Source organism: Sander vitreus, chromosome 20 (genome assembly GCF_031162955.1).
Source record: "Sander vitreus isolate 19-12246 chromosome 20, sanVit1, whole genome shotgun sequence".
Lineage (NCBI taxonomy): Eukaryota > Metazoa > Chordata > Actinopteri > Perciformes > Percidae > Sander > Sander vitreus.
Window position 1 is genome coordinate 7,357,926 of NC_135874.1, and position 22,252 is coordinate 7,380,177.

Sequence of the window (22,252 nt, forward strand, 5' to 3'; positions counted from 1 at the left end):
GATCTGCATTGGTCCACATCTCTCTAAAGGTTTGTTTTTAGGTGTAAATGTATCCAGAATTAAATGATATAAGGTGAGCTGACTAGAGTGAAACCTGTGATGCTAATCTACAGCAGGTAAAACAGTAAAGAATTTAAGGAACTCTGGAGGAGCTACAGATAGGCTATAGGTCACCTTTGTTAAATCATGTTTGTTGAAGCACGGAAGAGGCTCCCAACCAAAATAATTCTTAGACGTGTGGACCCACATCCAAATCTTGATCCATTTTTACATTTTTAAAAGCAAGAGATAACCTCCATCACACTGTATAGACACTAAAATGGAGAAATAAAAAGTCTGTCTCACACACAAATCTTACTTGATTTCTTAATTTAATGCTCACATACAGTACAGTATACACATAAGATTTCCTTTACATTTCACAAACACAAAAGCAAGTAGTTAAATACATAGATAACTTTTAGCACCAGCATAGAGTACTGATCCACTCAGCGTTCTCTAAAACTCTTATTCATAGTGATTTTCAAAATAAAACACCTTAGCTTGATCTCACTAGGCATGGCTTACATGTAATATCTTTACAGCAGCATTCACTTACAAAGGTTAATTGATTAAAAAAGGATGCATACTGTACACCAAAAGTGGTATACAAAAGCAATACTATATTATATACCCATTTACATGGCCATTTAGGTTTTCTCAGTGTAACATTTAGTGTGTTTTGACAGCTTCCGTATCAACACTGATGCTTGATAAAAACATAGAAACACGTGAATTTAAAAAAAATTGTTCTCATGAGTATACATGAAGAGCCTATAGAGATAACTGGCATGTAACAATCTTGCATATTGAAACATAAATATATCACGTTCACAATGCTCTCATTTTTCTTTATAAATACTAACAAGAGAGCTACTGTCTTTCTATGTAGGCTATGTTTTGTTTAGGTTATAGTGTTTTTTTTAATATTAAAATTATAATAAAAAAGAATGACAAATCCAATGGGAACATTACTTTTTTGTGACACAGTAATGTGAAAAAATAGTATCAAAATGATTTTCTAAATCTCTCAATCAAAAAGCAATGTAGTACTTAATGCACTGTTTCTCAGTTATAGATATGATTTCAGCTTGGTAAACATGAGATCCTATAGTGAGATTTGACAAAGTGAGAGTTTCTTAAGGTATAAAGTTGTTCTTGTCCAGATGATGAATATATATATATATATATATATATATATATATATAAGAAATCTGCATGCAGCAGACAGATGTGCTGTTCATGAAGGTTTGTGAAACAAAACCTTTATCTTACATTGGCCTTAAACAGATGTGTATGAAGGATGCATTCCACAATCTGACAGTTTTTAGTTTAAAATCTGTGCCAAAAGTAGAGTAAGTAAGAGAAGAGAGAGAAAGAGAGGGGTGAATTTGTAATTATCACTACATGACATCATGGAAATCTTTAGCAAAATGTACCAAGAGGGTCCAACTGTGGACCTCACGTCTGGGGACCCCATGTTTGAGAACCCCATGTCTGAGAACCAATGGGAAAAAAGTAGGGCTTCAGGTATGAGATGTGTCACTTCACACACACAATGACAGCGTAAAAACACTGTGATCATGTGAAAGGGCTTGTTCGTAGTGATCAACCGAGAAATATCACCTGAATCAGCAGCTTCCCTTGGCTTTACAGGGAGGCTCAGGTACATTTTAGGCTGTCTGGCGTAACTTTATTCTTTGTGTTCACTCTCACCGCTCTCATAGCATCATTTCTGCTGCAGCAGGCAGCTGTTTGTTGTAAAAACCCACTGTACACTACATGCTCAGCACCAAACAGCAGACATACACAGATAGAGACTAGCTGGTGAACATAGTGGGACATTTAGGGGCTATAAAGAGCTAGATATTTCCCTTGGTGGAGACCAAAACAGAGCTAAAAGAGAGTTGATATTAGATTTACATTCATGAGGTGGCCAAAAACACGACTTCAAATCAGTGATAGTGTTGCTGCTTACCTGTTGGATGTGTAAATTAGCAACTATTGTTTAACAAGTTCGTCATATTAATATAAAAGGTGATATGTCAATGTTGTGTTCACAACTGGTTTCCGCTGCTCCCAAATGGCCAAAAAACTAAATTATTGGTGATAAGGTAAGGTAAAAAATTATAGTGTGTTAGCTAGGACAGAAATACTATGATATATCACCTTAAAATACAACTTGTTTGAAGTTACATAAAGTGCAGGTTGGAGAAGTTAACGTTTATGTTAACCCTATAATGTCAGCATTAAGTTGGACCTCACTCTGCTCCTACTTTTCTCACCTTGCTAATTTTTAAATGCGTATGTTGGTTACAAACGTCTTCGAATATAACTGAAGATAAAGTTATATCTGCGCAGTAATACTTAAACATGTCACTCTTTGTGCGGCATTTTTTTGGATTATAAAAGGAAGTGATGCACCTCATGCCTCGAGGCCCTACTCTCTTCCCATTGGCTCACTGACCTGGAGTCCCTTCTCAAATGTATTGTTGGATTCAAGGAGGGGGAAATATATCGTAGGTTTTCAGAACTTAGTCTGCTTTAGTTTGTCGATGTGGTAGCAAAGCTTCAAGGCCGGCCCCAGCTTCAGTCCAAGGTACTTCATGATCATGTCGCTCTTTAGGAGTAACAAAGCGTTTCCATCAATCTCCTGAAAGAAGAAGAAGTTAGTGTCAAATCAGCAAGAAGTAGGCGACCAGACAAGGTGATTTCCACTGGATGTTCATTATATCAGCAATAGAAAGAAGTCAGCCTGTCAAGAACACAAAGGAAAACAAACATACATGTTTCCTAAAGAGGTCTGCATGAGGGCCAAGAGCGTGGGGGTCTGCATCCCTGATGAACCAGACAACATCTTCCACAGACCAGGTGGATGGGTCTTTATTGGGTGGAGCCTTGGACTCCTGGGACTCTGGAGATGCATTATAACCTCCTGGAAGAACAACGAAAAGAAAAGGAGCTTTTACTTTCTTACCTTTAGAGAAATAAACAACAAAGTAATCTCTGTTTTGTCTTTCCATGACTTCTCACCTGTCCTGTTGCTCTCTGGGAACGTGTTCGGGCTGGTGGACGACTGCCTGCACATGGTCATGGAGGCCGAGCCGTTGGAGAAATGCTGCGACGAACGGAACCCATAGGAGGTCTTTGGCGAGTAGGACGAGCTTATGGAGCTGAAAGCAGAATCGCCGGGGTCCACGGAGTAGCGTTTGCCATCGGATTGGTCTAAATGGTAGTCCTCGGCCATAGATGTTTCAGCTAAAGACGAGAAGAGAATCAGAATTAGCTTAAAGCATTTATCTATATCAGCATCACAGCTTCTATGAGACAGATTTAAGTAGTACCATCTGACTGGTAGGAGCCACCACTGTGCTGGGTAATGGGCTGATCACTGAAGAGGTTTTCACAGTGCAAGCTGCGGCAGAGCTTCTTCAGAAAACGGAGCACATAGTCGATGCTGTTCACTACGGGGAGGCTGAGAAGGTGCTGCTTCCCATCGAATGTGGCTGGAAGAGCGAAACAGGACCACTTGAGACGTCATCACAGTTTTAGAAGTACAAATGAGGTCATTAAACCTTCACTAATGCATGTTTTCTACTCAGTGCCACCTCAGGTAAAGTGAGTGGGGGGAAAAAAAAAAAGATATCGAACAAATAGATAGCAGCACCTGAGGGAGGTCTTTGTACAACACCTGATATTTTTTCTCCCCCGTAGCCTTGTGTGAGGAGCGTGAACACTGTTTTCTGCAGGAAGGCGCTGTCGATGCAGCCTTGGACGGCCTGCTGCAGCACCACAGAGGGCCTGTCGGGTCCGAAGTGATCAGGGAGCTGCTGGATCTTCTTCCTGTCCAGGTTGGGGCCTGTGTTGGCCTGCTTGTTGATGTAGATACAGACTGATGCAGGGAAAACACAGATGGAGACAGTTTTGGTTGGAGAAGCGATACCTCGGTTATCTTACTGATCTTTACGTGTCTTTAAAGCAGATTGAGACTGGATTAAGACAAAAACGCCATTAATGCTTCTTACGTGGGGTTTAGAGTGTTTTATGTCCTACCTGTAAGCACCTGGGGCGTGGCAGAGTGGGGGATGGTGGCGGCATCTTGAGGAATGGAGCTCATATCAGGCTCAGGGGTGCTGCTGGGTGGAGAGATAGCCAACGGTGTCATCACCATCCTGGGTTTGAGCTGCAGAAGAAAAAAAGTTTGTGCATTTCTTTGTTTATTTCAACAAAGAAATGCACTAAATCGTGCAGGGAGGGGGATGGTGGAGTAATCAGGCGACCAAATCTGTCTGACCTGCAGTTTTTACGCTGCAGATTTCTGCACATTTTTATGGATAAAAAAACCCCATATATTTACAATAATGACTTCCCCTTTGGACATAAACAGACTTCCATGGCATTAGACTACAGCAGAACAAAGCCCCACAGATGTTTAGTCTCTCTCTGTTACACTTGGGTCCCACAAAATGTGAAGGGCATGGAGCCGGTGTGTCTGTGTCTTTCTGTGTACACATGCATTTTTAAACACACTGCATCCACAAACACACACACACACACCACAGCTCTTCCCCCCGCTTTCCCCCTCATGTGGCTGACCTTGAAGCCCGGCTTTCTCCCCCTCTTCTTTGGCACTTTGAGTGGAGGGAGCGACTCGGGGTAGCGATTTGGAAAATCCATCTTGGCGACATTGCGGAGCGGGGGTCTCCCTCTCTTCCTGCCCGGTATCTTCCCCGACTGGCTGGGGATGAAGGAGGGAGCTACTGCAGCTGATTGCATTTCACTGTTGTTGCCGTCTGATTTCTGTGCCGTCACTGCAGGTACACTCATTTGGAGCTGGAGACAAAGGAAACAACCATTGAGCTCAAGCTATAGAAATGCACAGAAACATGCACTTTACCTGCACATTAATCCTTCACCTCAGCAACTACATATTAGAGGGCATCATTAACACCTTTATAGAGCAGACACAGAGGAAGCGCAATGGCTTGGCAAAGGTGAACATCAGCAACATCCAAACACTGCGAGACTGCAGAATGCTCAGCTGAGCAATGCGGTGAGAGGAACAGCATTTAGCAGAGCACCATAATAAGCAAACAACACAAAGAGCAGCCATGCATGAGCTGTGGAGGAAACAGCACCGATAACATACTAATAAACTCGAGAGAGAGGGAGAGAGAGGGGGTATATGTTACCTGCTGTCTTCTATTGTGAAAGCCCAAGAGCCAAGCCCTTTTGTCTTATATCCCAGGAGCCTAAAGGTGACTGTAAAGCTAAATCCCTAACAATGAAGGGAAAGCCATCTTGCTCTTGCTTTTTCCTTGTCCTCTTTTTGGTTAATACACTACCGCTGCTGCTGCTGCTCAGCACACAGGCTGCAGACATCTCATTAGACTAATGCATTCAGCAGTGGCAGAGGGAGGGGGAAATTGACTTCACCATGGCTACCCAGCTATGAATTACCATTACGATGACAGCTTCCACCCTAATCTTTAAAAAAAGAAAAGAAAGAAGCAGCAAGAAAATAAACATGGCACATCTCCCATGCAGCAAGAATGGACCAACTGCATGGAATACCTACAAAATATCCTTGTTTGTTTGAGCAGATTTGTCAAAGGATACAGTATGTAAACAAACAATAACCGGTCAGCAGGCAGGCACTCACCATCCAGAACAGATGTGGAGTGTATCCCTATGCTCCTTGCTGTGTTTCCTATATTTTTCCTGAGCACGGATCTCAAAGCAAGGCAGATTCCACTGTAATACTGTATACATGAATGTGTGTGTGTGTGTGTGTGTGTGTGTGTGTGTGTGTCTGTGTATCAGAGTGAGTGTACAACAGAGACAGAGAGAGAGGGGGGGGGGGGGAGGGTGTGTGTGCATTAAAGAGAGAGAGACAGGCTCCTCTGTTGTCATGGCAACAAGCCTGTAAGCCCCTGTAACACCCTGATGTTGTCTGCCATGTTTTTTGTCTGCTCAGTGCTGTGGAGGTATAATAAGACTGAGAAACAGAGTTTCTGCTGTTTTCATTTGAATGAGAATATTCTTCAAAAAGTATGGATGAATTAATTTTTGTAGAAATACTTTTTTTCTATGCTCTCAATCAAAAGCAAATATATCATTTTGTATGTAATTTGTAATGTAATTTTAGTCATTTCTTTAAGTAAACAAGGAAAAACTTTGGCTGCTTAAAGCTTTTATAATGATGTCATGGACCAAGCAGTCAGGGAACACAGCTTTAAAGTTCAAAAGGTTTGGTATATTTAGAATTCCCCAAAATAAAGATTCACAAGTAAATAAGGCAAAGAGTTATAGAGCCCTTAAAAAAGGTCAACAAAGAATACCTCTGCTGAAAAATGAGTCTAACGAAATCAAAACGTTAACTTAATTAACAGGCCTCTCGAATGAAAGGGACACTTATATACAAACTGACCACACCAATAAACACACAGAGGGGAGGAAAACAAGAATATTAACTCCAACTTGCAGGAAGAAACCCTGATCCCCCCCTGCTGTCAGATCTTTTGGAAAAGTCCAAGACTGGTGCCTCTGAATAAAATCCGGCTCCACCCTCTACCCCAGCTTTTGTTCACCAGGAAGAGAACTGCAGCCATGTAACTCAAAGACGAAAGAGAAATGAATTAATATAAAATAAAACTAAATTGCAACATGACAAATAATATAAGCTGTGTAGTAAAGCAGTATACTATGTAAGTGCTAATAAAGTAATTTCAAACCAAACAAACTGTCTTTTATGTACCATTAATGTGACTGCAACTTAAATAACTGAACATGTGGTGATGTTGAAGTGTGTAACTTAAAGCGTAACTCTCGCCAAAATGCAACTTAGGGTCTTTTTGTGAATGTACACGAGTCAAACTTTTGTTTAAAAGCATATTTAGGATGGAAGCGCCATTTTTAAGATTTACCGTATTCTCGTTTTTCGGTCAAATTGCCTTTTGAATGGAAGTCCTAGAGACACTTTTATGATAACCTCAAAATAGCTATTTTTACAACACTAAGAAGGCTCGACACAACACAACATTGAAACTTTGCTCGAAGTATCACCAGGGTCTCTACACATGAACTCCAGCATTGAGAATGCTTTTAAACGAAAGTTTGACTCGGGCACATTCATAAAAAGACCCTAGGTTGCATTTTGGCGAGAGTTATGCTTTCAACCTTCAATTGTGTGGCTGTGACCACCACAAATGAGTTTATTTGATGCTTTTCTTTGTCATACATGATAGTGAACTGAACATATTTGGGTTATGGAGTGTTGGTAAAACAAGATTTAAAGACATGAATGTTGAGCCATGGGAAATTATAACATGGGATGAATCACTATTTTTAAATTGATATTCAAAGCTATTAATAGAAGACAATAATTGGCAGGTTAATCAATGATGAAAATGATTGTTAGTTGCAGATATATTATTCAAACTGCAGTTATCTGATAATACAGCAGATAACAATATTAGCGCTGAAACAATTAGTCGATGAATTGACCTAACATTCATTAGCAACAAGTTATTTTTCTAGCAAACACTGCCAACTATTCCCTGGTTCTAGCCTCTGTTAGTGTGGTGCTTTTTTTGTTTTCTATCATTGTAAATTAAATATCTTTTTTTCACTATTTTTTGACAGTCAGGTTTATCCATAATAATAATCATTGCATCTCTGAATAATATAACACAATAACCATAATCATTTATGCTTATCTATTAATGGATATACAGCATGCCCTGTCACTGCCTTTTTAATATGACTTAATATTCTTTTTGTGAGTGGGAGGGCTATGCAGTAAGCATTGTTTTCATTTCAGTGATTTGCATATGTGCAGTTTCTCTGCAATCCTTATTTCTGCTTCGTGAAACCCAAAAGGGTCATTTTAGGTAATTCAAGACTTGGACTCAGGTGTATATATTCTAAATTTTAACTTAACACCTTGGGACATTAATCATCCTCTTGATGGCTATTTCAGTATTTGCTACTACACTATTGGGTACAGTCACATCTATATTAGGTCAAATCAGGTGTAGTGTGTGTATTGTGCAAGCTTGGGATTAAGACTGCATCTAATGATTTATTTTTTATCAATTGTATCTATTTTTTAGTTCTGTATAAGGAAATGGTAAAAAAAAAAATGCCTGTAACAGTTCCCAAAGTTTAAAATCTTTGATTTGTTTTGTCTAAAACCAAAAGATATTCAGTTTACATACAATCATATAAAACTGAGATAGGCTGCAAATCCTAGATAGATAGAAATGTTAAAATAATAAACTAAACCTACCAAATTAAAAATAACTTTGTTGCTTTGAATTTATCAGCACAATTGCAACCCATTTCATAATCATACAATCATAAAATATAAATGAATATATACATATTTATAAAATATCAGCAATACTGTTTGACGATCATTCTTATAAGAAATATTTAAATCCAGGACGACTGAACGAAACCTCGTCCCCTGTTGGCCGACTACGATACACGCTTCTGTTTATGTGTTTGCTAATAAAGTTACGTTGACGAAATTTGAAATCAAGATGGCGGTGTGCATACCGCTGTCTGTAAAGATGTCACCCTCAGCTTTACTGGGCTTTAGGTGTCTTTTGTCTAAACAATATTCCTCCAGAAAGCTGCTAAAATCTTTGACCGAGGTCTGCAGACGAGGTGAGACGAGTTTTTGGTGAGTCGTGTTGATGGTGTTAAGAGTTTGACCGGTGGTGTAACGCTAATCTCGACCTAGCTCTTCTTTTAATAACACTTTGGCTGTAGTTTACATTCTCTTAAAGTTAACCTGATATTACTAGACATATCGGTAACACTTAACTTGAAGGTATCTACATAAGAGTGACATGACACTGTAATGACACATGAACCCTAACCATAACTTGTCATGACAAAAACCGAATGACACAAGCGTAAACGTTTATGAACGTTTATGACACGTTAATGACAGTGTCATGTCACTCTTATGTAGATAACTTCAAGTAAAGTGTAACCGAAATATATAACCTGTACCAACTTACCTTGTTTTCTTCACTGGGTCTATCAGATGTCAAACTAGCTATCCCTTGCTAACATTTGGTCCGTAGCAGAAACGTATTATCGCAAGGTCTAAAAAATATACACAAAATATAAAATAGCCAGTTAGCTCATCTGTGTTTGTTAAAATGTGATTAAAGGTTGCTCGGTGAAAGCCCAGCAGGCGGTGGAGGAGAGCGGGGCAAGCACCGCCGGGTTTCGCAGCCCTCTGGATCACTACAACGGGCTGATCAGAGACGGGTCGCTGCGGGAGGATGAGCACCAGAAAGCGGTGCTGCAGACACTGGACCAGCTCCACAAAACACTCCGAGGATACAGCAACACACCGACATCTTTCTTCTCCAAGGTAGAGAGAGAACACCCCAATGATTGCTGATGTTTTCATCGTTTTAATTATTAACTTAATTAATTCTTATTAATTTTTTAAACAACATACAAAACATTCAATTCGCAACATGAACATACCCCCCGCCCCCTTCCTCAACACCACCCACCCACCCAGACAAAAATCAAAAGATGACACTAACTACAATATTCAAGACAACAACATTGACAATATATCAAATAAACGTGTATAAATGACAACACCATAAACCCATCACACACATCTCTCCCCAGCACAAAGCTTCTTAGGAGCCCTCCAGAAAGCTCAAGTACTTCCATTTTCTAGTATAGACATCCAATCTGGCAAACTGTTTATATGACATTTTTTCAAACGCTGCCACCCTAGCCATCTCACAAGCCCATTCCTGGATTGATTACACCCCTTCATTCATCCATCCTCTTAAAATAATCTGTCTGGCTATCATTAAACCAGTCTGGACCCAGCTTCTTATGTGATAATTAACTTGTCTTTTAACGCTGATATAAAAATATTAGCCTTAGTTTACTGCTACACGTCAAAACCTTGGTCTTGCAAAATTAGTTACCATTTTTTGATGAACATGTTTTCCACCACCATCAATTAAACACTAAATTAGATTGAATAGTAGAGTGGAATTATAGAGACATGTACATCCATCTATGCCAAGGAGCACTGAAGCTAAACAAACAACTTACTAAGACACTTTATATTGTTTTCCCTTTATTTACCTGTATACTGCCTCTATATTTGGAAAAGGGGTCTTTGGAAGTTGTGCTCAAGTTTAGGTTCTTCTCGTTCTCCTGGGACTTTTTCATTTCACTTTTACGTAATTTCACTACCTGTTATTTGTCTCTGTAATCTGTGTATACAGATATTTTATTCCCTGATAACAGGCCAACAACCATGTTTATGTCTTAGATTCTCATTTTGCTTGAGTATGTGTTTTTCCTTTTATACATATTTGCGTGAGCACTGTTGGAGGGAGCCTGAGAACAAAGGATTCTATTGCTGACTGCAACAATTGCTTCTCTTTGTTGCTTGAAAACTTGGAACTTGTTGGTTTACTAAACTCACCTACTTTAGTATGAGTCCTGCACCTGTTTAAGTGTTGTATTCAATTCTTCTGTAGACGTTTATTTATGTTGGGATCATTTTGTAACACCAGAACCTGTTCGCTGATTTTGTCTTTCAGTTATTCACCAAACCAACTGCTCCAAAAGGTTACTACATCTACGGTGATGTTGGTAAGAGATATAAGGCCACAGAGTTACAAATATAAATTATATTTCTCTGACATTTTGAGTTTAAAGGAACACGCCGACTTATTGGGACTTTAGCTTATTCACAGTAATCCCCAGAGTAAGACAAGTCGATACATACCCTTCTCGTGTCCGTGCGTGTTGTAACGCTGTCTGACGGTTCCACCGGGTGCTTAGCCTAGCCTAGCACAGAACCTGCAGGTAACTGGTTCCAACTAGCCTACTGCTCCGAATAAGTGACAAAATAACCCCAACATGTTCCTATTTACATGTGATTTGTAGAGTCACAGCGTGTACAAAAAACAACGTAACATGAGACACAGCCATCTTCTAACTGTAAACAAACCGGGATATATATATATCTATATTCTCAGAAAGGCGAAGCTCTGCTGCTTCTGCTACTTGGGCGGAGTGATTTGCTTTGCAGCAAGCCTTTCTGAGAATATAGTTCCCAGTTTGTTTACGGTTAGAAGATGGCTGTGTCTCATGTTACGTTGTTTTTTGTACACACTGTGACTATGGAGGAAATAGAAATAGAAAATTTATTCATAATTCAAATTTAAAGTCCAAAGAGAAAACGAAGCAAGATCAAATTAAAAATATTGTTATTTTTATTTATTTTTTTCCATTGTGTAAATGGCATTTTGTCAGTAGTGCATACCATCAGTACAGGCTGGCCACAAGGCAGCGTTCTTTCCCCTTTGCTTTTCTCTCTATTCACAAATGAGTTTCATATAAATAATAGCACCTTTAAATTGATATATGCTGATGACATGGCCTTAGTTGGCCTCTTACAAAAAACTGATCCCCTTGGTGAGGCCTCCTATCTAGCACACATAAAGGCCCTTGAAGCATGGTGCAATGATAGCGAGCTAGAGATCAATGTGGCAAAGACAAACGAGTTACTCTTTTGCAAAAAACAAGACGTAACACCAGAGCCAGTTTTGTTAAATGGCCTTGCAGTTGAAACTGTGGGAACTTTTAAGTACCTAGGTACAGTTCTTGACAACCATCTGAGTTTTTCAGATAACACCGACTATATCTTTAAGAAATGCTCACAACGACTCAGTCTCCTTAGAAGACTGAGCTGTCTGGGCGTTAGTGCTCAGATTACTGAGCTAGTATACACCACACATATTGAAAGTGTTTTAACCTTTCATCTTTCTGTTTGGTTTGGCCATTTAAGCTGCAAACTCAAGAACAAGCTTAACAGGATAGTGTAAATGGCCAGCAAAACCCCAAAAACACCTGACCCAAATATACACTGACAGAATGAGGAAGAAAGCTAGGAAAATCACTGCAGATAGTACACACCCTCTTTCCAGCCAGTTTGAGCTCCTGAAGTCTGGGAGGCGCTTCAGAGTTCCTCTGGCAAAAAGTGTTTTAAAAAAATCCTTTTTTCCAAATGCTATCAGTATCCTCAACCAAACCAAGTGACAACATCAAATTGAGCTCCTATTTTAATGAATTTAAGCATATTTATTCTGTTTTATCCTGATATTTTTTTTTTTATAACTGTCATGTCTGAGATGTTGTCTGTATGTTTATCTGTCTTGTATGTCTGGTGAGCCAAAGAAAAATGTCCACCCTGGTGGACAATAAAGATTTATTCTATTCTGTTCTATTCTATTTGGCTTTTCCATTTGGATTTAATATTTGGCTTTTCAATTTCAATTTAACAATGGCTTTTCCATTTGGATTTAATATTTGGCTTTTCAATTTAAATTTAACATTGGCTTTTCCATTTGGATTTAATATTTAGCTTTTCAATTTCAATTTAACATTGGCTTTTAATTTGGATTTAATATTTGGCTTTTCAATTTAACATTGGCTTTTCCATTTGGATTTAATATTTGGCTTTTCAATTTCAATTTAACATTGGATTTTCATTTGGATTTAATATTTGGCTTTTGAATTTCCATTTAACATTGGCTTTTCATTTGGACTTGACACATGTCAATGTAAATGAGGAGGCGTGGCCCAGAGGCTGGTGGGAGGGTCTGAAACAAAAGGGGTGCAGAGGCACCTTATGAACAGCAGGGGGAGCTGACTGCTGGGGAGCGCACCGTTGAGCATCTGTTTGCAGCTTCGCCACCAGGCTGGCTTGGCCTCTTATTTCACATGATAGAAACTGATGATGTAGCCTAAACACAAACAACATTTCATGCAACAACAGTGAAGTTTTCATGTAGTTACTATAATTGGGCTCGTGTTAGTGAGGACTAGATTAGGACTGTATTTAAAGCTGATTCTGGTTTCCAACTTCGCCCCAGGTGTGTCTGTTTAAAACATGGACGGAGACAACTTCTCTCTTTTGATGTTTTATTTAATTAAGCAACAGTACAAACATGGGTGTGGGTAGCTCTGCTACGTGTGTTTGTGTGTTGTCAGATCTCGAGGACACACACACAATCTCAACCGGGTAGTCATCGTCCGAACTGCGACCTCTCCTTTTTCCTTTCTCTCACTTTTTTCTCCGGATGGTGTGCGCGGTGTGAGGTGTGTGTCCGCGCTATTCTCCGACATGTACTTACAACAATCACTCCTGATTGACGGCCTTTTGTACAGCCCGTGTAGGCTACTTTTTCGTTCATTTGATTTCCGATTTTGAAACGATATCCAAATTTGATATCCAAACTTCACTGTTGTTGCATGAAATGTTGTTTGTGTTTAGCCTACATCATCAGTTTCTATCATGTGAAATAAGAGGCCAAGCCAGTCTGGTGGCGAAGCTGCAGACAGATGCTCAACAGTGTGCTCCCCAGCAGTCAGCTCCCCCTGCTGTTCATAAGGTTCCTCTGCACCCCTTTCATTTCAGACCCTCCCACCAGCCTTTGGGCCACGCCTCCTCATTTACATTGACATGTGTCAAGTCCAGATGAAAATCCAATGTTAAATTGAAAAGCCAAATATTAAATCCAAATGGAAAAGCCAATTTTAAATTGAATTTGAAAAGCCAAATATTAAATCCAAATGAAAAAGCCAATGTTAAATTGAAATTGAAAAGCCAAATGGAAAATTTAAAAAAATAACAATATTTTTAATTTTATCTCGCTTTGTTTTCTCTTTGGACTTTCAGTTTCTCTTTGGACTTTCAATTTGAATTATGAATAAATATTTCCTCCGTAGTGACTACAAATCACAACTCATTTGTGAATAGAGAGAAAAGCAAAGGGGAAAGAACACTGCCTTGTGGCCAGCCTGTACTGATGGTATGCACTACTGACAAAATGCCATTTACACAATGGAAATAAATAAATAAAAATAACAATATTTTTAATTTGATCTTGCTTCGTTTTCTCTTTGGACTTTAAATTTGAATTATGAATACATTTTCTATTTCTATTTCCTCCATAGTCACAGTGTGTACAAAAAACAACATAACATGAGACACAGCCATCTTCTAACCGTAAACAAACTGGGAACTATATTCTCAGAAAGGCTTGCTGCAAAGCAAATCACTCCGCCCAAGTAGCAGAAGCAGCAGAGCTTCGCCTTTCTGAGAATATAGTTCCCGGTTTGTTTACAGTTAGAAGATGGCTGTGTCTCATGTTACGTTGTTTTTTGTACACGCTGTGACTCTACAAATCACATGTAAATAGGAACATGTTGGCGTTATTTTGTCACTTATTCGGAGCAGTAGGCTAGTTGGAACCAGTTACCTCCAGGTTCTCTGCTAGGCTAAGCTACCGGTGGAACCGTCAGACAGCGTTACAACACGCACGGACACGAGAAGGGTATGTATCGACTTGTCTTACTCTGGGGGTTACGGTGAATAAGCTAAAGTCCCAATAAGTCGGCGTGCTCCTTTAAGTTTTTCTCTTAACTCACTTGCATGCATGCTCTTTTTTTTTTCAGGCACAGGAAAAACTATGGTGATGGATATGTTTTATTCATACGTTGAGACTGAAAAGAAAAAGAGGGTACATTTCCATGGCTTCATGTTGGACGTGCATAAAAGTGAGTATGCTTCATGTTTGTTTCAAAGATGCGCATTGTCAGAGATGAGAAGCACCATTTACAGTTAATCTGAGAGGGGGGGGGGTGTAATGTTCATAGTTGACTTTCTTTGCTCCTAACAGCCACTAGGGGGCAAATAAGTATCTAAGCTTTGAGCAAATGAATGAATGTATGAATGAATGAGTTGAAGGTGGATGAGCGGTTCTGCATCCAAAAAAGGGATGGTGTCCTCCCAGCTGCAAAGGGCTGTTTGGTGCAATGGGAAACTACATGAGCAGAAACATTTTTGTTGTTGTTCATTCAATCACACCAGGATATACATTTCATCATCCAAATTGTCAGTACACCAGGTTTACATAAACGTCTTGTAGTTTTGTAAGCTTGTGGTAATAATGGCTTTTCCACCCACGCCCTGTTGCATTTCTTCATTCTTGTCACCGTTGAGCAGCTTTTCCAAAATAACCTATAGGCTATAGACATAGTAAAAGTTTATTCAAATCCAGCTGACATCCTGCCTCCATTACACAGCCTAGCCTGAGATATAGTAATGTTGTTGTCTACAAAGTAATGCCACCAAAGGGCGACCTCTGTGTCCTGGTCTACTACTTTTCATTCATCATTAATTTAATTCATTTAATCACATGTCAGTGGTTACAGAGAACCCACTGAATCAGCAGCTCTGAGCCCGGTGATTTGCATCTATGACACTGTGTATCTTTGTTAATATATTTGTGCCAAACGGTGAGAATTATTTTGTAATTCCAGCTGGCAGCAACAGCCTGGTGTATTTAACCATATAAACCAGCTTTAGGTATATTCACATATAATCTGTTTAAAAAAAAAAAAAAAGCAAGCCTTCATACTGCCCTATGCACTGTCAACATTTTATTCTGAGAGGCTCTAACGGTGTTGTTTCAGTTAGGGTAAAACGTGTTGTATTTTGCATTTTATTGTTCAGTGGCAAGCTTTCATTTCAGTACTGGTGTGAAATGAACACTTCACATTACGCTCTATTCAAAGTCTGTAGAAAAACCCAGCGCTGTGGTTGCTGTACTGAGCTTATGTTTCCTGTTTTAGCCACCACATTTGGGTTTTGCTACATTTAAAGCACTGCATACGTGTTGAGAGATATCTCTCAACACGTATGCAGTGCTTTAAATGTAGCAAAACCCAAATGTGGTGGCTAAAACAGATGTATAGATGTATGCTGTCAAAGCACTTTAAATGGGTCCAGTAAAAGTCTTGAGTATGTTTCTTTTATAAAGTTAGACTAAACTATAAAACATAAATAGCAAATAGCTCCCACTCTATATTAATAGTGTATTGAAAAGATATAAATTCATGAGACAACTTTTACTTACTCTTTTTTTTTAAGATTATTTTTTTGGGCATTTTAGGCCTTTAATTCCACAGGACAGATAAAGGGGGAGAGAGGGGGAATGACATGCAGCAAAGGAGTCGAACCCGCGGCCGCTGCGTCGAGGAGTAAACCTCTATATATGTGCGCCTGCTCTACCAACTGAGCTATCCCGGCCACATTACTTGCTCTTTTTGTTGTTGTTGGTCTTTAGGGATCCATCGTTTGAAACAGAGCATGCCAAAGAGAGAAGCAGGGAGAATGGCCAAATCCTATGACCCCATTGCTCCAGTTGCTGAGGAGATCAGTGAGGAGGCTTGTCTTCTGTGCTTTGATGAGTTTCAGGTATTTGTGTTTTCTAACATTCCTGCATACCACATATACCATATGACCTTTCACCTAAACCGTGTTGTTCCAGTGCTTTACTAAAAGTTAATTTACCTGTAACACACATTTTAGGTCACTGATATCGCTGATGCCATGATTCTCAAGCAGCTCTTTGAGAATCTGTTTCTGAAGGGTGTTGTTGTTGTGGCCACTTCCAATCGTCCACCTGAAGGTCAGTAACAACACATCCTGAACATTTCTTTTGTCTGCCTAAATGCCATCAGAAACTTTTCTCGCTGCTTGACTTGAACACAACTGATGTCAACGTTTTATGTCTTTGATCTACAACCTATAACTCATGGTGTCAAAGTAGGATTTTGGTCACAGTTTTACCAATTAAGAATTGAGAATCACATTTTTTTTAAAGTCAGTATGTCAAAACCACTTTTCTGTGGTGCCTCAGACTACAAGTGTGCATCGAGATTCCTTTTGATGTGAACACAACTTTGATTGAATTCAGTTAAACCTTTATGATTTAAATATAACGCATTATATAATGCATTACAGTGGGCCTTCCTACACACCTTTGCATCAATGCTTGTGCTTTAATAACCTAGCAACAACATACAAAATCCCCTTACGGGACATTCCAGATTGACAGCAGCATCAATACAACATTAGGCAATTTTAAGCGTAACTAGGAACATTGTAAAAACAACTCATGGCCCACTCTTTCCCCTCAGACTTATATAAAAACGGGCTGCAGAGAGTAAACTTCGTGCCGTTTATTGCTGTGTTGCAGGTAAGAAAGGAGATGTGTGTGTGTGTATATATATATATATATATGATTTCTTCTTTTTATTTTAAAAGCACCTGTTGTCAATCATTTGTCTCTCACATGCAGAAATATTGCCAAACCCTTCGCCTGGATTCTGGGATAGATTACCGCAGAAGGAACAGACCCTCTGCTGGAAAACTTTACTTCCTGTAAGAAATCCATAAAGTGAAACAATCAGTCATTGCAAGACATATTTTGATCTGTTGTGTGCATGTGCGGTGTATTAATGTTGCATTTACTGCAGCTCCAGTGAGCCTGATGTAGAAGCGACACTGGACAGGATGTTTGATGAGCTGGCTTTTAAGCAAAATGACAGTAAGTGGACATTTGACTTAATTCGGCAGCTGAAATGTAATGTGGTTTTCAGCAGTCTTTCATATCACATGGTGTCCTTACATACTGTTTTTTCCCCACAGTAACACGGCCAAGAGTTTTGAATGTTAACAACAGGAAAGTCCGTCTGAACAAAGCATGTGGGACCATTGCGGACTGCACGTTTGAGGAGCTGTGTGATAGAGTAAGTCTCTCCGACTTTTTAGATAGATGTTGTGTGATGGATAGAATGACATAACTGTGGCAAAACTCTTGTGCATCAGTCTTGAATTTTGGCGTCTTACAGTGCAGATACACTCAAAAAACACGTTGGTTTGTCACATTATTTTGCATTCTTTATCACACAAATCAGGTTTTTGCTCACAATGTTGGTGAACAATGGTACTCAATTGTCTGCATGTTGTTGTTGTATTGAATGTCCAGCAAAAACTACGTTGCACTCCAACCAGAGATGGGGACTCGAGTCTGAGACTCGGATTCGAGTCGCACTTAAGTTGCACAAACAGCTGACTTCAGACTTGACTCGGACTCGACCCAAAAGACTTCAGACTTGACTCGAGCTTCGAGACTCGTCAACAACCTGTTTTCATGCAATTATTGCTTTTTAAATCAAAATGTATTCATGTATTTCTATTTTCTTTTATTGGCGCATATACGGGGAAACGTATGACGAGCTGTATGTCCCCTGCCCTTTGCCATAATGTGCAACGTAACGCATGCACCTATGTGCGCGCACTCACATATCAAAAAATGCATTGCCGATGGCGACACCAAATCCTCCTGGAGTTGTGCCTTTTCCCATTAGTTTTGCTTTCAATAACTTGGTAAACAGTGGCAGTAAGCTAACAGCTACATGCAAAGTGTGTGGCACCAAGATAAATGATGCCGGATCAACAACGTCGGTCTTCATCAGGCATCTCAAAATGCACCTAAATAGGTCAGTCACTCACATGCTAATGTGAAAGCGACGTTACATTTAGCATATATCGTCACAGGTAACAAGCTAACCATCGCAAAGTGTTGTGCTAATGCTGGGAACAGGCACATTGTATCTTTATAGTTAGTAGTTGCTGAGGCTAAGACATCCATGGCGCACAGGAGGCGGGACGCACGGATCCATCTCCCCAGGAACAAACGCTGTGTCGGGTGGGCAAACTCATGTGATGCGTAATTGATCCCGTGGATGGCTATCAAGTGAACAAGGTGTACCCGGTCCACCAAACACTGGGCCGTCTTGACTGTCTTAATTCTGCACATATTTCTGTTACTGTAGTCCTATTTACTATTTCATTATTTCATCCATGCGTGGCGCAGCGGATCCGTGCGCACTGTCACCTGCCGTGGAAACGCTGGCCTCACTAACCTCTCCTCCTCTGAGTCGGGTCTTCCTCGCGCTGGACTCAGTTTCACTGAGCCTACTAACACTTAGAAAATAAATGGCATTACATCAGTGAGTTCATACTGCTTATTGTGCGTAATTTGGACTGACACTGAGATGCATGTTGTTCTGTAATTGGTGTGGCGCTGCCACTTTTCTCTTGATTTCCACTTCGACATTAGACATTTTTTTTGAGTGAAAGAGACGTTACATTTAGCATATATCACCACAGGTAACAAGCTAACCATCACAAAGTGTTGTGCTAATGCTGGGAACATGCAAATTGTATCTTTATAGTTGTATCCATATGATGTGACAGCTTTAGGTTAATATTTCACCAGGTCCGAGGTCTAGAGGGATGTGTTAAGTAGCCTAGACCCCATAAAGTTATACTACAACTGATTTTGATACTGTACTGTCTGGATGGTAGCTACAGGACATGTTTTGAATTCATAAGATTTAACAATACAGTGTTAGGGACAGATCAGATGGCCAGAGACTTGACTTGGACTTGTGGCAAAAGACTTGAGATTTGACTTGAACTTGCCCCTCAAAGACTTGAGACTTGACTTGGACTTGCAAAAAATGACTTGTGAACATCTCTGACTCCAACATATGAGGACATCTAAGCAGTGTTCATAAGGGACAAACCATTTGCAGCAGTCTGGCCTTTATTTGTTTTCCCAGGAATTTCAGGTTGATGGTGGAAAATTTACAAATGTGCATGAAAATAGGTTTGCATTATAACTGGATTTCTACATACGGTTGACACAATCCTGCTATAATGCCCTTATAAAGTCGTTATAAAATCTGATGTTGCCTTGAAAAATCTTTGTACTGTACCCTTCAGAGTCAAAAACCCACACAGTATGACACTATCGCATACTGTATACTGAAGCTCTATCATGATAATGTTGATTTAAATATTAAAACAGCAAATCTTCGCCGCTGCACTGTTACACCAAATACAAAAATCAAGATTTATTGTTTCACTTTATACACCCTTCCCTGTATTTCTTTCAGCCTCAGCCTATTTGGTTCCTTTTGAAACGCTGGGAACTCTACCAGAATTTAAAATCAAGTTCAACCGGTTTTAACAGTTATTGGTTGTGTTACGTGTTTTTAAATGATTGACTCACAGGTGCCCTGTGGCGGCTGAAGCAGTCTAAAGAAATGGGGGGGGAAAAAACAAAGTCATAAAGTCACAGGTTTCTAGTAAACAAGGAAATAGAAATTGTACAGCAACTTAAACCGGCGTGCTGGCCAATAATTAGGCTTATTACATACAAGCCATATTATTGTGATGCCCAGTGTTTGAATGTAAATGTTTCAGCCTTTAGGGGCCAGTGACTACCTGGAGTTATCCAGGCTGTTTGACACCGTCTTCATTCGACACATTCCTCTGCTGACGCTGAACAAGAAAACTCAAGCCAGGCGACTCATAACGCTCGTGGACTCCTTCTACGACCACAAGGTACACTGCTGCTATTTGCATGCCCACTTGACCTTCACTAAAACACCAAATCTTAGCAATTTGTTTGGGATTTTTATAATGTTTTTGTCTTGTTTCAGGTGCGGGTGGTGATTCTTGCAGATCATCTGCTGGATGATATGTTTGTACACAATGGTGATCACGGTCACGATGAGAGCCACATTCTGATGGATGACCTAGGGCTGAAAAGGGTGAGAGGAGCTCTGACTGTGTTTTCACAGCAAAACCACATTTTAATGTTTGGTGTGCACTTTCGGTCGTTAAATAGATGATTAAACTGGTTCAGGCTGTCGGCTGTCAGTGAGTGGAGCTCAAAACACACCGCTGAATGTTAGTTGGCCCACTTTATTGCGTGCACTGCAAAATCATCTTTACCATCTTTAACTTTTTTTTTTTTTTTTTTCTTCAATAAACTAAGTGCTTTCCCTTTGCCAAGAATGTCTAACCCTCCTAAGTGTGTTACTTTAATAATAGAAACCGATATCTGTAATTTTTAAACTGCATCTAGATTGGGATTGGCATTAGAGTATACATATTGATAAATCCGGAGATGCGTGGATCAGATTATTTAAACTTAGTCCCTAAAAAATAATAATAAATAAATTTAAAAAAAAAGGAGAAATGTTCCAAAATGCCTCGTCTCTCAGTGTTAAAAAAAAAATCCATGGATCCACAGATTTTCCTTACCATCAAATTTCATTGAAATCTCTTAATACATTATTGGGGATATTTTGCTTAATAACTAATAAACACCTGGGGACCTTTGTTGCATCTCTCTTGCCCTTATTTCCTGTTGTCTCTTTACTAACACATCTAATTAAGGCAAAACATGCCCCCACAGAGTTGTTGTTTTCTCACGATCAGAATATAAAATAACTAAACATCAGATAAAACGTATAAAAGGTATGTGTTCATCAAAACCTGAGTGCAATAAAGGAAGATTTGTGTAGACTAAAAGAGTAAAGGTTTAAAGATATTAAGAGATAATCTGAGATCTCTTTAGTACACTCAAAAGATTTAAAATGTAATGAATAAAGATTTGTGTCATGACTGCAGCACACGGTGATTTTTCTGTTGAATTTGAGCTAATGTGAAGCCATTTGATCATTGCCCATATTTTAAAAGAAGTGCACATCACATTACCATTAGGACTTAGCGTCCCGAGTTTCCCTAACCGATTACATTTTTTATTTAATTTGATGTGATTTTAACAGGATGAAGCCAGCAGTCTGTCCATCTTCAGTGGAGAGGAGGAAATGTTTGCCTTCCAGAGGACAGTGTCTCGCCTCACAGAGATGCAGACAGAAGAATATTGGTTGGAAGGTGACAGAAGCACTAAATCATAGGTGTAACATTTTTTAAAAGTGGACCATATTACGCAACCTCCATAGACTTCACAAACTGTACTCTTCTCTGCCAAAAAACAGCCCAGACTGAACACTACTCCTACTCATCTTATCCGACACAAACCCAGTTGGACTGCCCAACAGTTTGTGTGCAAATGCTGTACAGGGAATATTTATTGAAATCTTAAAGTCTTTAATGACTTTCTTGTGACATTGCACTTTACACATAATTTTTAAGATTAACTTTAGGGTGTCATATTGCTTTTAACTCCGTATTATATAGTGGTCCAACTGTATTTACTTTTATTAATCTGTGGGAAAGAGCTGGACGGCTTTTGGAAATGGATTCCCAAAGGACTTTTATGAAGATTTAGGGGCCTTTCAATCGTGTCTCTTTTGAAAATATAATGCATCTCAAGTTGTTTATTCTATGCAAGCCTAAATACAGTGGCAGCAGATTGATTGATATTTAAAGCTGTGTTTATTTCTGATTTCTGTAGATGGTGCTTGT

General features: G+C 39.4%; 2 protein-coding genes across 3 annotated transcripts; one reads left to right on the top strand and one right to left on the bottom strand.

The window, feature by feature from the left end:
- Positions 1–1,263: 1,263 nt before the first annotated feature.
- Positions 1,264–11,036, bottom strand: LOC144534835 (sex comb on midleg-like protein 4). 2 transcript variants are annotated; one of them, XM_078276894.1, is made up of 8 exons: positions 10,832–11,036; positions 4,636–4,872; positions 4,093–4,222; positions 3,731–3,931; positions 3,384–3,545; positions 3,073–3,297; positions 2,826–2,974; positions 1,264–2,692 (listed from the first exon to the last, which is right to left on the bottom strand). In XM_078276894.1, the coding sequence occupies exons 2-8, from the start codon at positions 4,864–4,866 to the stop codon at positions 2,567–2,569; spliced, it is 1,224 nt and encodes a 407-aa protein (XP_078133020.1). In that variant the 5' UTR covers positions 4,867–4,872; positions 10,832–11,036; the 3' UTR covers positions 1,264–2,566. The 2 variants fall into 2 exon arrangements, with proteins under 2 accessions (XP_078133020.1, XP_078133021.1); XM_078276895.1 differs by lacking the exon at positions 10,832–11,036 and adding an exon at positions 9,072–9,232.
- On the top strand, positions 8,553–22,209 carry afg1la (AFG1 like ATPase a). Its single transcript, XM_078276893.1, has 13 exons — positions 8,553–8,712; positions 9,228–9,433; positions 10,644–10,695; positions 14,569–14,670; positions 16,242–16,372; positions 16,487–16,586; positions 17,098–17,156; positions 17,259–17,341; positions 17,437–17,507; positions 17,609–17,709; positions 20,237–20,377; positions 20,476–20,586; positions 21,610–22,209. Exons 1-13 carry the CDS (start codon positions 8,586–8,588, stop codon positions 21,739–21,741), a joined length of 1,416 nt encoding a protein of 471 aa, XP_078133019.1. The 5' UTR covers positions 8,553–8,585; the 3' UTR covers positions 21,742–22,209.
- The last annotated feature ends 43 nt before the right edge of the window (positions 22,210–22,252 follow it).